Consider the following 14,597-nt stretch of genomic DNA (forward strand, 5'->3'; position numbering starts at 1 on the left):
CACGAGACGATTTTTAGGGGTACTTGGATGGCAGTCGAGTTTTTTTAATATCTCTTAACAAAGGGAAACTAAGTAACTACCAGATGAAAATGAATGCCAATTGAAACTCTGCGTAAATTTTCACTGATCTAGCGTTGTTGTGATTGTGACGCAACAATGTGAAATGCACAGCTTTTCAGCCAAACTGTGAAACCTCAAATAACAATGTACTGCGAGCATGCAGAAAGTGATATGCTCATCGAAACTTGAGAGAGATTTCAAGAATTTATTAGTTGGGTTGAGGACAAGCGCAATAACATCAACACGAACATTTAATTTAGTTACAGCAGTTGATCAATAAATTGTCGTTGCAGCAAATTGTCAGTCAATATATCACAACTTTGTTTGGTGTCTGATTATTGGGGGTTCGCGTTGATTGCTTCGTGACTCGGGGGGTGCTTAACTAAAAAATAGGTTGAGAACCCCTGATTTAGACAATCCAGTACGGAATATCTGTACAGGCCAAATTTAAACGTTTTGAAAGAATTGTTGAATCGGGTTCTTCTGTGGTTTTCGATTAGTTCAATTTAAAATCGAATCCTTTCCAATGCTTCCAACATTAATATCGAACACGCACAACCACCATTTCAGCAGTTGCAGCCGTCCCGTCTTTTCTGCGCTCTGTTCCATCATCCACAACTATATTCATAAAAGGATCCAATCCTCGCAAAATACTCGTGAAGGATCGTCCACCTTTAACCTTTAAATCCAATCTTTTATCCATAAACTTCTTTAATTCTGAAGGTTGGGGTCTTGTTCATCTTGATATTGCGCGATACAAACCAGCAGTAAATACAGAACGACAAAAAAAAGGTATATAATGATGATTGTTCATATACAATTTATGGTCTGAACCGGCCACCCTCTTACTGGGAGAGGTCTTGCAATTCTCTCTCGCACTTAATCAAACCACACAAAGTAATCCGCAGTTCATTACCATACTTAATCCCACCATGATCCCACCTAAATTTTTACTAGACAAGTGTATTTCTGCAACTCGACACTTATGTCTACCCATACGAACCTAAACACATTGCTCACCAAAAAAACACTCAAAACAAAAATACCAACGTTTAACATTTGATATATATATTGATAGATACATACAAGCTGTAAACGTTCCACTGTAAATCTAAAGGTTACACAATGCACATTAGTTAAGGATTGTTAAATTCAGACACTAGATAAATTCTAGAAGAGAAAGTAAATGATATTGGTTGGAATTAACAAACACCCTGTAGTGGGAGAGGCAATGAGCAAGGAAGAGCAATGATATACATAATACTTTATTACAGGGTGGTCGCTAGAAAAGTGGAAAATTTGAAGGTCAGATGACACCATGAATAAAATGCGTATAGGACTATAGGTATAGGTTGAATTGGAACGATATCCCACAAATTAACCTCCAAAACGCTACACAAGCTTGGACTTGGCTCTGAAGTACACGGACGACATTTAAGCATCTATAAGTGTAACATAACATAGACCTTTAAAAAATGTTGGCAAAGTTATATTTTGTAAAAAATGTCGCCGTTTGACAAATTTTCTGTTTTTCTAGCGAGTACCCCGAATAATAAGCTCAAACTTGATCATTTTTGGAGACCAATTCAAACATGAATACTTCAGTAAGCAGCAAAATGTAGATTACTTAGGAAGTGAACCTGACAATAGTAAAACAGCATTTGAAACACCCTGGGAGCAGCTCTGGCTCTACTATTTAATAAGTTGTAAATAGCTGTACCATTGAAAATCATACACCATAATAAAATATACTTGGTAAGGTAACTCGGAGGTTTTCACCAACAATATTCCCAATATTCCCGCTTTCTTGAAGCTCAAGACAGTTTCAATCCAAAAATTGTGTTGTTTTAAAACGAGACTGATAATGGTATTTTCTCATCTGGTTTGTAATTTTTTACTTCAGTAAACCGTACGACATCAACGCCAGTGTGTCCATATACTCGTAGAAAATCAGGAATGTGACCTTTTGTTTCTTTTATGTAAGCGAGATCACCATGAATGCTTAACTGTAAAATCAGGAAAAAAATATTTACAAACTTTTATTCTAGATATCCAAATACGCATTTGAAAATTATGCACTGCTATTGAATTTATGGTTTAAAAATCAGAGTTAAAAAATTATAGGATATGATACTTTCATATTTATCACAGCAGGGGAGAGAAAAAACCATAAGACCAAACAACCATTCGGCCAATCACAGCCTCTTGCCCAGTTACAATTTCATGTTGGGTATGGGAAAAATTATCCAGTTATTTGTCTCAGATGAATGGACTTGGATGAGCGATTTGAATTATATAAAGCTAAAGAATAAATTATTTAGACCACTTTATATTATAGAAAAATAGTCATTGCTACTAAATTCTTGCATTAAGTCGTTAAAGCGGTTTAAAAAAAGACAATTGTTATCAGGTTAAACATGTCAATCTTGAAACACCAGATGTGGTGAGACATAAATAAAACATGAGACGATTCTTTTACAGCACAACCATTACGTTTAAATGGTTGCCTTGAACACCGACATTCGCCCTCGGGGTAATATAAAATCCGTACATATCATTAGTGGAATTAGAGTAACACATTTCCATTGAAATGCATGAGCATGAGATAGGTCCATGCAATATTTATTTCACATAATTATTTCAATATTGCAATATTTATTTCACGAAACAAAAACCCAAAACTTTACAGTAAGGTGATGATCAATTCGCCCTAGAGATTGAATGATAAAAATGTGATAGGTTTGAAAATATGATTCAAATTATTAGGATTAAAAATATATTACCTCAGTGGGATACACCGATACACTATAGGAATTAGGTCCTGTATTAAATCAGAAAAAAAAACTTTGATGTGCTCTGTTCATCTAATGGTGGGTATATAAAGGGGAATGAATGAATTTAAAGAAACTTAAAAACTGATTAAAATAAAACAAACTTGAATAAAATTTATTGAGAACTGACTTCATAACAAAATTTTAAAATTGTAACATGACTTTATGAACACACTTTATATTAGTGTCTGCACTTCAAATATATGTATGAAAAATATATAGGTATATCTTTAAAATTACCATAGAAAAAATACATAATTTGATCTTCACCAAGCATGCACCATACAACAAAAATAAAAACTTCAGTAACATGGTCCATGCTCGTTCATGTTTAGCAAAAGAAAATTATCAAAATCCCCACTTTAAATCTATAAGCATTGCTTGACGATGGCAGTTTTTTATGCAGACCACATTTAGCTATTCAATAATTAATTCAAGTACCCTATGCAACAAGGTCATGATCTCACAAAAAGCCTAAATCAATGTCATGTTGTTAAAACCACAAAAATGCCTAATTTAGTTACCTTGGTTGAGTTTTTCTTTGATGGAAATTGCATCGTACAACACATTACTAATAAAATCATTGTTGACATCCAAAAAAATAACAACGCGAGTTCGGGAAGACCAGCTTTCCTGTAATTTATAAAAGACGAAACATATTGAATAAGAAAGAGTGCAATGGTCAAATATATTACGACCATGAAAATTAAATTTCTAACAGCAGTAGCCCATGCCAGAGCTACTCGACTTTGTTATAGAAGATCTGTACACAAAATTACTGGGGTCTTTCCAGAAAATACATTTCACAGTGAGCGTAAATAAAACTTTGGAGTGTAAGAGTTAACAGAAAAGGGATTTGTGGTAACTGCAAAAAATGTGTGTTGTAGTTTCCCAGCTGGTAATTATTCACTAATCAAGACAGCATTGTTCATTATGGAATCACGGTTCTTTTCTTATATACTTGAGTGCACAAATGAGAAAATTATAGCCTACAATAAAATCCCAGCCCTAAAATACAAAATCTACACAAAAATCTGTTATCCCAAAATCACGAGTACAAACTCAACCGCTGTGGCAATTCACATTAGTATCGACATCTTAGCCGAGCATCAGGCTTGTGGAAAATATGGCGAAATAACCAGATGGAAGGCTGTGTTGTGGCGCAGTATGTGTAAAAATTGAATAATTTTGGAGGAAATATCGTGACTGAAATCGATTGGTTTAATTAGTTGCACAGAAAAATGATTTTTTAAAACAACATTTTAGCAAATCAATCTTCAGTTCAGGGCAATAATTTAGCAATCATTTAGAAATGAAATTTGTAGCGGATTCATGGTTTTACAAAATACGTAGATTGCTGATTATTGTAAAAGGAAACATTCCAGTCATTCTAAAATCCTGGACATAATTACCAGTTGAATATACCGATACCGTATATTGAAAAATAACGAGAATTTCACATTATAAAACCACAATCAGTAAATAAGTACTACACAAGAATGTTCTGATCAAGACAATAAGGTCAACCACAGCTGATGAATTATTAAACAAAGGATTCCGTGAATTTATGAAAATAAATTTGAATGTTTTAGTGTCTTAATATGTGAAGGTATTTGTTTCAATGAAATGCAAAACAAAATAACTTTTGAAATTTTTCATATGTACAATGTTTTAAAACGCTATTTACCGTAAAAAAAATTTTTTTTTTTTTAGAAATTCTCTTGATTCAGCAATATCCACCCAATTTATTACACCCATGATGGGCATAGGATTTAAACCTGTGATTAAATAAAATCAAATGCTTAGACCACCCCCCCCACAAGCACAAGTACATAATACCAAAATACCTTGATAGCAGATAAAAGTTTATAAAAATGGAGTAGACCCCAACAGTTAAACACTGCGATGAAGAATCTTTTTCATGACACTCCATACGTATAAGCATGAAGGGAGACAATATCAATGCAAGATACAATCAATGCAAGTTGTGAATGACAATTTTCAAATCATTGAGAATCAAAACTAAACAACTTACTTGACAAAACAATTCCACCATTCTTCAAATTCCTTTTCTAAATTTGGATTATCGAAATGATCAAAATCATCATAATAATCGGAGAACCAGTAATCGTTTGTGTATGGATGATGCTTTCTGTAGAGTAAAAAATGTTGGTCATGGGTGGACAAAACTGATTAATTAATATGTAGAATATGAAATATCGGATATACCATAATAACCTTATATATACTAAATTGCATCATTAATGAAAAATCGAGAATCAATGATTTTTAATTATCAGGAAACTTTGTCCTATGCCAAATGAATAATGAAGTAGGGTTGTTCATATGCCCTTGGGATATAGACATCAATAAGAAGCCCAATGAATAAATCAAAAAAACACATCCACATATATATTTTTTATCAGGCAATTTTCTCAAGCAATTTCATAATTTCACTCAGACTCACTCAGATAGGAGATTGATCTCTTAGCGAAGTTACAAACGACCACTCAAGTGCCAAGAGCTACTTAGACTATAAATCATTATTGTGTAGAATTGTGCATTAAAAATAATGATTTGGACGAGACTTGAAGCAGTGAGATGATATTATTTTTATATAAGGAGTAATATAATAATGCAAAATCCAATACTACCCTAATTACCATTCTGTATCTGATATTTCATTATTAAATAATTCAAACGCAATGTCCAAACCCGAAGTCGTTTCTTATATATACTCAAAATACTCACTCATATAAATTTGTCTGGAGATTAGACTCAATGATTCTATCCACCAGAGTTGTTTTTGGATGAATTTTATTTCCATCAGTATTATGTTTTATGAGCTTTTCCAGTGGATGTTGTGTATTTATTTCCGGTAAATTAGAACCAAACTGTAAAATATAAAAGGTTGAAGGGAGGTCATTATAATAAATGTAGAATAGAGAGCTGGATATATCATTGGCTATCTTGACCTATATTTTTTGTTATCACTTTGGTAAGAGCGAAAAATGCTGCTTCACACAGGTAAGTCGTTTCAAAAGGCAATAAAATTGAAATTGCATTTCCTGACAGCAATGGATATTAGTCCACACGATCAACCAAAAAGATGCAATCGCTTTTTGATTGAAATCAATCATTAAAGATCGATCTGACTCTTTTCACATAGTTGCGGATCCCCTGTGAAGTCCCGGTGGACACCGGTTTGGGAAACCCATAGGGGTAGACTGTTTAAATGTTTACAGATGCCAAGACATCAGCCTTAGAAATATTCAAACGATCGTTTTAAAAATAAATTAACAAAAAATCAATACAAATAAAATTTACTGTGTTTCCCAATACATTGTCCCATAATATTATTATGAAGTAAATAAGCATTAAATATTAAGCAAAGAGATCAATGCTTGAATAACAAAAAAATAAATAGTGCTTCAGGAGGGGATGGACTGAATTATCTAATCAATCCACTATTCTGCATACATTTTGATTTAATAAATTTGATTATAGAATATCAATAATATATTCTAAATTAGGTCTTTGAAACTATATTTCCTCTCAGAAATTTATAATCCTATTTCAAAAAATAAAATATGCGAGACATTTTAAATTTTTTAGAAATAGTTAAATAACTAACAAATAACTACAAAATAATAAAAATAGTTGATACTTACAGAAATGATAATAACTTCATCTGTGTCTTTATTTCCCAAACTTAACATAGAGGATGACATAACATCAGAATTCATTAGTTTGGTCATATAATTCAGCATGTTCTGCATCATATTATCACTTGCCATCATGAGTGGATGTTGATACATCTGTAACATGAAAAAATAATCCTGACTATTATTAAGTCGCTTTTCTGGATCCAATTATTTTGGCGTGATTTTTAGCAGGCTATACTTATTTTGGTTTTTTATGGGCTCCCCTCATTTTTTCTCATAAGTCCTCCCAAGCATAACTTTTTATCTGGGTTGATAGATTTTCAATGTACTCGACACTGAAGGGCCTGCCAAACACAGCTACAGTTATTTCATTGACTTTGTACTGCCAGCTGATATTTGTATTATTCTTGTTAAAAACTTGATGGCAATCCTAACTTGGCTTGTGCGATGAAGCACAGTTATTGGTATCTGTGCCAAAAATAAAAACGGTTAGGCTATCACAAGATAAAGTGATTCGGGAAAACCGACACCAGACTGGACAGAACAGCTGTTAACAAACCCATAGACGTACAGTGCAGTACCTATAACACCATATTCACAAGTTCTTTCAAGGTTCCAGTTAATGGGTTGTGCAAAATGATTGCATGCTACTATTTTATTAACACTAAATCACAGCTTCATTGTTAGGAATAGTTAACTTTGTAAAAATGATTCTACCTTAACAAACATGGCCTGATTCTAACTGTTTAAAGGTATCAGCGCATATTGGTGCTTAATTAACTGACCAACAGAGAAAAAGTTTTTCTGCCTCATCTTATTAGAGGGATATATTGGAGAAAAAAATTTTCTCAGTGGTAAAATAGGCCTCGTCTAATTTGCTGAGTAGACTTATTAGCCGAAAATATGATAAATTCATTTTTCATATATGTATATAATGGTAAATTTTACTCCCAAATAGCAATGACAAATATAAAATATTTTCAATTTGAAATAAAGATGTTCGAAACTACCTGTAATCAAATATTCAAATACATTCGGAATTGGTAATATTTCATATGGCAAATTATTGATTTCATGGATAACTGGAATGTAGTTCATTTAAAACTTTTTAAAATTGAGCATATAACATCAGATGCCCACAAAAAATAGCACTTCGTTTCAGACTTCCGACACCGCAAAAATATAAAAATTATCAAACAACTTTTATACAAGCTATTCTATGTTTGCCGAGTCAATTTCTATGTTATTACAATGGTTACAAACTTACAATGTAAAATTTGATAGGCCTATTTTTTATTCTATATTCTAAAATATCATATCGGAATATCATCAGAATTGTTAGTTATTCATTTTTGGCCACCCCTGTATAAAAATTAATATCACATTATCTTAATTAATATACTATAACTATTACAAATCAAAATTGAAAGATAACTGGTTTGTCCTATTTATCTACCAATATCCATCACATCACTTTAAAGGTAATGTGAATCACATAATAACCAAGTAATTGGATAATTAGTCACACCGTTGTACCAGAGAAATTGAAAATTACCATTGATATAGTAAAGTTATGGAATTAGAGATACAGAGTATATTTATTCAATCTATATTTCAATTTTGATAAGCTTTATTCACATAAAACAAGATTTGTTTGAATTAGGGGATATGGGAATTAAACTACAATTCAATTTAATATATTTACATAGGTGAATATAGAATAAGTCATTGAACCAAGAAGGTAATAAAAACCTGATCCAATATTATATATATATATATATACATATAATGATAACTTAGCAGTGTCAATAATAAACTCATTACTTACATGCGAGAAGAATTGATCAAATGGATCTGCACCAAAACTTCCAAATATATTGTCTTGATGATTTAGAGAAAGAGATTGACTAATTACAACTGGATGAATATGAGGTTCCTCTTTATCCAACTAAACATATAAATTTTGCAATAAAATGAAATGGTGAAACTATTTTCTAACATATTCAATAGTTAATGCAATAATGAAATAAGTAACACGCGTACCCATACTAATAACTGCATTCTCGATAAAAATAACAATTCAAATGGAACTGAGTGCACAAATGAAGAGTGGATCAAGATTAGGACGCAAAGCAGATAGATCGATAGATTAGCAGAACCAGTTTTTTACCTTTCATAAGAGTAAAATATGTACTTGGAATACAGTGTAGCATTGGCAACTAATCTAAAACCTTTGCATGAAGAAAAAACTTAAAAACCTCATAAAACGTGCCTTGGTAAAAGGAGAGAGGAGAATGCCAGAAACTATATTGTGAAAAATTAAAAGAATATTCTAAGTTTCTCGCAACATAGTTTAAAATAGTTCTACTGTTAATAGCTTACTTTATTTTGCCTTTGTTTGGCAGGTAAAACAGCAGATTTACATCCAAATTTACATGATTCTGACTCGAATTTGTTTTCGTTTTGACCATATGCTTCATCACATGCTGGAAAATATTGTCAGAGATTATTCTTCAACACATCCAAAAAATATTACTGGCAATGAACACAGCCACAGGCTTTAGACAAATGAATAGAAGCTTATTCTAATTGCAACCTATTCTATGACAAAAAAACAGCCACGGTATATGTTTTCAATTTGGTGTTCAAGCAAATGTGATATATTATATTGTTTTTGTGTTCGGACACAGGATTACCAGTTGTAAAATATTCCTTGAAGAGATAACTGTATCAAGATCTAGCAGACTTTGAAATTTTTATTATATATTCACCAGCCTATTTAGCTCATTACATCACCATGACTGATTACATATGAGCAATTTTCAAGCATATGTCAAGCTATAAACTGCACAAAACATAACTTTTTATTTGGGGTAAAATCAGACCTTAGGAATGATATCTAGGTTCCAAAATATTACTAATATTACATCTGCTCAACAAATGAATTTAAAATAAATTAAAACTCAGGTCCATAAAACGAAATTGTACAAAAAAGTTTCAATCTTTGGTCAACTATTACCTGCGGTACATTCCACAAAAGTTTTATTGAAATCTTGATCATCTATCGACCATTCACAGATACTAAACAACCTACATCCACGATCACAAGCTTCAAGGTTGCTTGGCTGTATTAATAAAAATACCGTAAGATCATAAGTCACAATAAATTACTGAAAAATCGAGAGTGAAATATTCACCTGTTCACATTAGAAAGATGGTGAATAAATACAATATAATCAGAACAACAAGCCAATATCCAGATATCTCATATTACAAATTTTTATCCAATATTACGTCTAGAATGTAATTAATGGAAAAACTCAGTGATAAAAATAGATTTACGGACTTTTCAAACCAACAGGTGGCGGCATGGGATGGTTAATGTTATGATTTTTAACAAATACATTATGGATAATGGATTTATAGGATATTTGTTTCAAAAAGCATGTAAACCATTACACAGGCCAATCTCCTTTCCACCGAGAATATCCCTACCCTTATTGGCAGGTTGTAAAGATCTGTCTGATTGATAGAAAGATCTGTCTGAAAGCAATGCCTACCTATTTGAAATCACTATCCAATGAATATTCATGGCTGAGGTAGGAACCACATTTGAAGTTTTGGCATTTATAACTTTTCCTTCAGCGTGTCTTATTTTCAATATTGTCTTTTTTGTAACATAGCGAAGTTTCAAATAAAATAATAAATAAAAAAGTTACCCTGTCATATGTATGAAGAGGAAAACTCCTTAAACATTCATCTTTACAGGCATCTGATTTTCCCAAGATTGTGTCAAAGGTGTCAGACTCCTCACTATTGACAAGTCCACAAAGTAGAGACAACACAATAAATTGTTCAAATTTCATAATTGTTAATCATGCAGATTGCATAACGCTGTGGAATATATGCTATGTAAATAAAAAAAATGTTGGTATAAAATCATAAGACAGTAAGAGTTGGTCCATGAACTACTGAACTATGTGTTTTTTTTTCTTTTCACAGTTTCAGCTCGCCCAGGTTATATACCCTAAGGACCACATAATTTCAAAGGTTACCACCTAGGTACAGGCTACATACCCCCTATTACACATACCCCCTAGTACCCCTACAGGCTACTATTACCAGTACCAGTACAGTATTATCTTGCTTCATATACTGACATACCGGTACCGTACCGTGGGCTACATATGTCAGGATATAGCTGTATCAGTGTATGAATGTATTTTGCAAATAAATTCACACCAATACGGTACTGACTTCAGTTCTCAAGATTAAAATGCTTTTACTGTGTTTCGGGTTTCGTAAACAGAACCCGCTGACCCAGGGACCCGACTATTCCATGAAATCAATGCAAATAGAGAAACAGCCTACCCATGTAATTACTGCATATTAAACTAATTTACTCTTGACAAAATGACAAAAAATAGCATTAAAAAGTATCCCATGCCAAAACTGGAAAAAGCGCTTTTGAATACAAGGGCAATAAAGTCGAACGTCTTACATCTGTTGCTTGCGCAGTTAGTCGATGCTATGTTGTTATCTTTTTTAATGCGAGTGCCCCCACGTGGCGGCGCAATTGATGCTTGTTGAATACAAAATGAACCCATAGGCATAATATAGATGTTTCGATTTCCGTATTTATTGGACACGAAATGAACCTATAGATGTTTCCCAGAGGATCGATTAGGTATTTTTGGACACAAAATCCACATATAGGCCATTATGTTATTATGTTCCTGTTAGAATGTTGTTCAGGTTCTTTTTCATCTACTCGGTATTGTCGTTATGAAAAAGATCGCTTTTCTTATCAACTCCCATGGTGACGGCAGAAATCTTTGAAGTAAATAAAGATAGTAGTAGTATCCTTCTAGCAAATATACCATCTTTAACCACTGAGAATTTCAAACCAATCAGCCTAGTAGCTGAAGAGAATACCATGGCGCGGCGGTGTGGCTCAACGGGCTAAGCGTTAGGAATACGCTCGCCACCGCACCTCTAATTACTCTGCATGGGTTCGCAGGTTCGAATCCCATGCAGGGATGGTTATGTGCGAGAGGATTGCTGGACTCCTCGCCGTCGTTGGGTGGTTCACGTAGCCGCTGGTCGGTCACGGCTTCCTCCACCACCAAGTCCATGCTTCCGAAAAAACAAACAATACAGTAAAACTAATCCCATACCCGACTTGGAATGGTAACCGGACGAGAGGCCGTGGTTCGCCATATGAATAAGCCGTCTTATCGGCTCTCCTCTCCCCCGGGATAAATATGTAAATCCTATCCTATCCTATCCTATCATAACGACAATACCATTATAACAAAACAATACATAATTCCGTCTAACAAGAGAGCAACGCTCAAATATTTAAACACGAAATCCAAAACAAAGTACAGTAGTACGGGTGTGCAATATGTACGGTACCGGCACCGCAGTCTTCATAACTTCTCCTTACCCCAACGCAAATGCGGAACAGCCACAAGATGCGCAATTTTTAATTTTTCTGCTGTCATAGCAGTAGCACACAAATACAAATACCAGGGTGAACTGAATGAATGATAGTAATGAGTAATAGCGTAAATAAATACTAACCATTTAGTGGAAAAATTAATGTTAACAACTGCATCCCGTCCAGCATTCATTGCCTACAGCCCAAAAACTTGTATGCCATATTTTTTTTTTTAAAAAAGAACAATGCTCAAATATATACACGGACAGAGCAGAAATGTTTTTTTATCCACATGTCCCCACAGAATCAGGCGCGGCGGTGTGGCTCAACGGGCTAAGCGTTAGGAATACGCTCGTCACCGCACCCCTAATTACTCTGCGTGGGTTCGCAGGTTCGAATCCCATGCAGGGATGGTTATGTGCGAGAGGATTGCTGGACTCCTTGTCGTCGTTGGGTGGTTCACGTAACCGATGGTCGGTTACGGCTTCCTCCATCACCAAGTCCATGCTTCCGAAAACAAACAATATAACTAATCCCATACCCGACTTGGAATGGTAACTGGACGAGGGGCCGTGGTTCGCCATATGGATAAGCCGTCTTATCGGCTTTCCTCTCCCCCGGTATAAATATGTAAATCCTATCCTAAACGAAGCTGAGACTGTGGAACAAGTACGATACGATACCTTTATCTTTTTCCATCGGTACCTTTATCTTTTTCCAGGTAGGCTACCATGACGCTGATAATTCCAGTTTAAACGTGAATTGCGTGAATGAAAAAAATAAGCAAACATTGCAAGGAATAACACGTCGGCTAAATCTACGTACGTTAATGAAGATGTTAGATCTTGAGCCTAATTATCAAGTTTCGCCCTCAACGTTTAAAAGTATTAATCGATAATGACGGTGCATATGAACTCAACACTAAGGTTTGGATTTCGGAGTAAGTTTTTGAAATCCCGGTATCGGGATATCCTGGGATTGTGCCGTATAATCCCGGGATTTTTCAGGATTAAGTAAAAAATAAAAACAACTTGCATTTCAATAAAATCACGTATTTATTTCATGCAATATCGACGCAGAAATGTTATAGCATCTAGGGCAGTGGTTCCCAACCTTTTTTATATCGCGGCACACTATTTAGCTCTTTAAATATTCGTGGCACATCTATCACAAAGCGCGACCCTTTTCTACTCATAAAGAGTGTGATAGTCAAACGCGAACAAAGGGTTAATAGTTACCGATATTACAACTGTTTTCTTACATAAATGTAAACGAGAGCGCCTTCGGAGCACCTCACATTATTTTAAAAGTTGCGCGGCCGCACGGGTAATACGTGGTCTTCAAACGCACCGCCGATCACGTGCTTCGGTTTTGCTCACCCTTCCCCCTAAAAAAACACTAAACTGGTAACTTCAGTTGTTACAAACAATTCTCACCGCGGGATGTATCTTTTCACGTTATGAATTTCGTGCAAGGCCCGAGCATATTTCGATGGCAAAGATCATAGCATTCACTACGTCGAAACGCTTATTCAGACCGCAGAAACTATCCGAAAAAGATAGTTCATGAAGTAGTTCAATTTACTGAATTTAATGAATGTTTTATTAATCCCAAGTTTCATTGCATCGCAAGGGTGGGCAAAAAGTACATTTTCCTCGAATCGAATAATTTTAACGAATTGTCGAATATCGGGCTGAATTCAAGATTTTATTCCGATTTTTATCTTTTGTATCGGCTTTGATCTTTCTTGTCACCGTTTGTAAATTCACTGTCCCAATTTTAAGCTAAGAATAATATCATTTCTGACGCCGGAATGCAGATATTTACGAAGACGATAGTTGACCTTCTTGAATTTACTTTTCTCTTGTGTCTGTTTTATTTTCCTATTGAATAGTGAATAAAAAAACTGCAAAGTCATTGCGTGAATCCTGAATGCTATTTTGAGTTCAAATGATGATTAAATAAGTCGGCAGTAATGGCAATTCTACTCGTCAAACTGTAAGCGTGGATGTATTATTTTTTTTCAATAAGTATTAAAAACAATGGTATAACTTGCAATATCTATATGTGGATAACCAAGCCCTAAAATTCCGGGATTTTAGGAAATAATCGCGGGATCGGGATTGAAAAAAACAGTCCAAATCCCGGAATTTCCCGGGATCTCAACCCTACTCAACACGTTTTAATTAAGTTCAAGTCAATCAATGTTTGTGTCGTGTATAAAATGCATTGATATCATATGTCATACATACCATCATCCGTTGGTTGGGTCCCATCCAAGGCAATGCTTACGGTTTTTTTTAGTTTTCAGATCAATATATTTCATTTGTGTCACGTTTAGAACTTGCAATATGTATTTTATTCTTATGTATTTTTTCATATCTGACATAGTAGTGAAATCAGATCCACGCATATCTTTTTATGAATAGTTGATAAAATGATGATGATGATGATTTCTAATCATATTTTAAGATGAAATGTCGAACCTACGTATGCAATATTTCCTGTTGTTTTCGACGAATATATTCTTACTAAACTCTTCAAAGGTAAGTATATTTTATATACTATAAGTAGATTGTTTTTCAGATAAAAAGTTCA

At 34.1% G+C, this 14,597-nt stretch overlaps 1 protein-coding gene across 1 annotated transcript; it reads right to left on the reverse strand.

Annotated features, from left to right (window-relative positions):
• Positions 1–1,111: 1,111 nt before the first annotated feature.
• Positions 1,112–10,465, reverse strand: LOC120337704 (uncharacterized). The gene is made up of 9 exons (XM_039405580.2): positions 10,276–10,465; positions 9,576–9,681; positions 8,939–9,042; positions 8,385–8,504; positions 6,563–6,709; positions 5,643–5,785; positions 4,927–5,043; positions 3,416–3,524; positions 1,112–2,066 (listed from the first exon to the last, which is right to left on the reverse strand). The coding sequence occupies exons 1-9, from the start codon at positions 10,420–10,422 to the stop codon at positions 1,908–1,910; spliced, it is 1,152 nt and encodes a 383-aa protein (XP_039261514.2). The 5' UTR covers positions 10,423–10,465; the 3' UTR covers positions 1,112–1,907.
• Between the last annotated feature and the right edge of the window lie 4,132 nt (positions 10,466–14,597).

Source organism: Styela clava, chromosome 10 (assembly GCF_964204865.1).
Source record: "Styela clava chromosome 10, kaStyClav1.hap1.2, whole genome shotgun sequence".
Lineage (NCBI taxonomy): Eukaryota > Metazoa > Chordata > Ascidiacea > Stolidobranchia > Styelidae > Styela > Styela clava.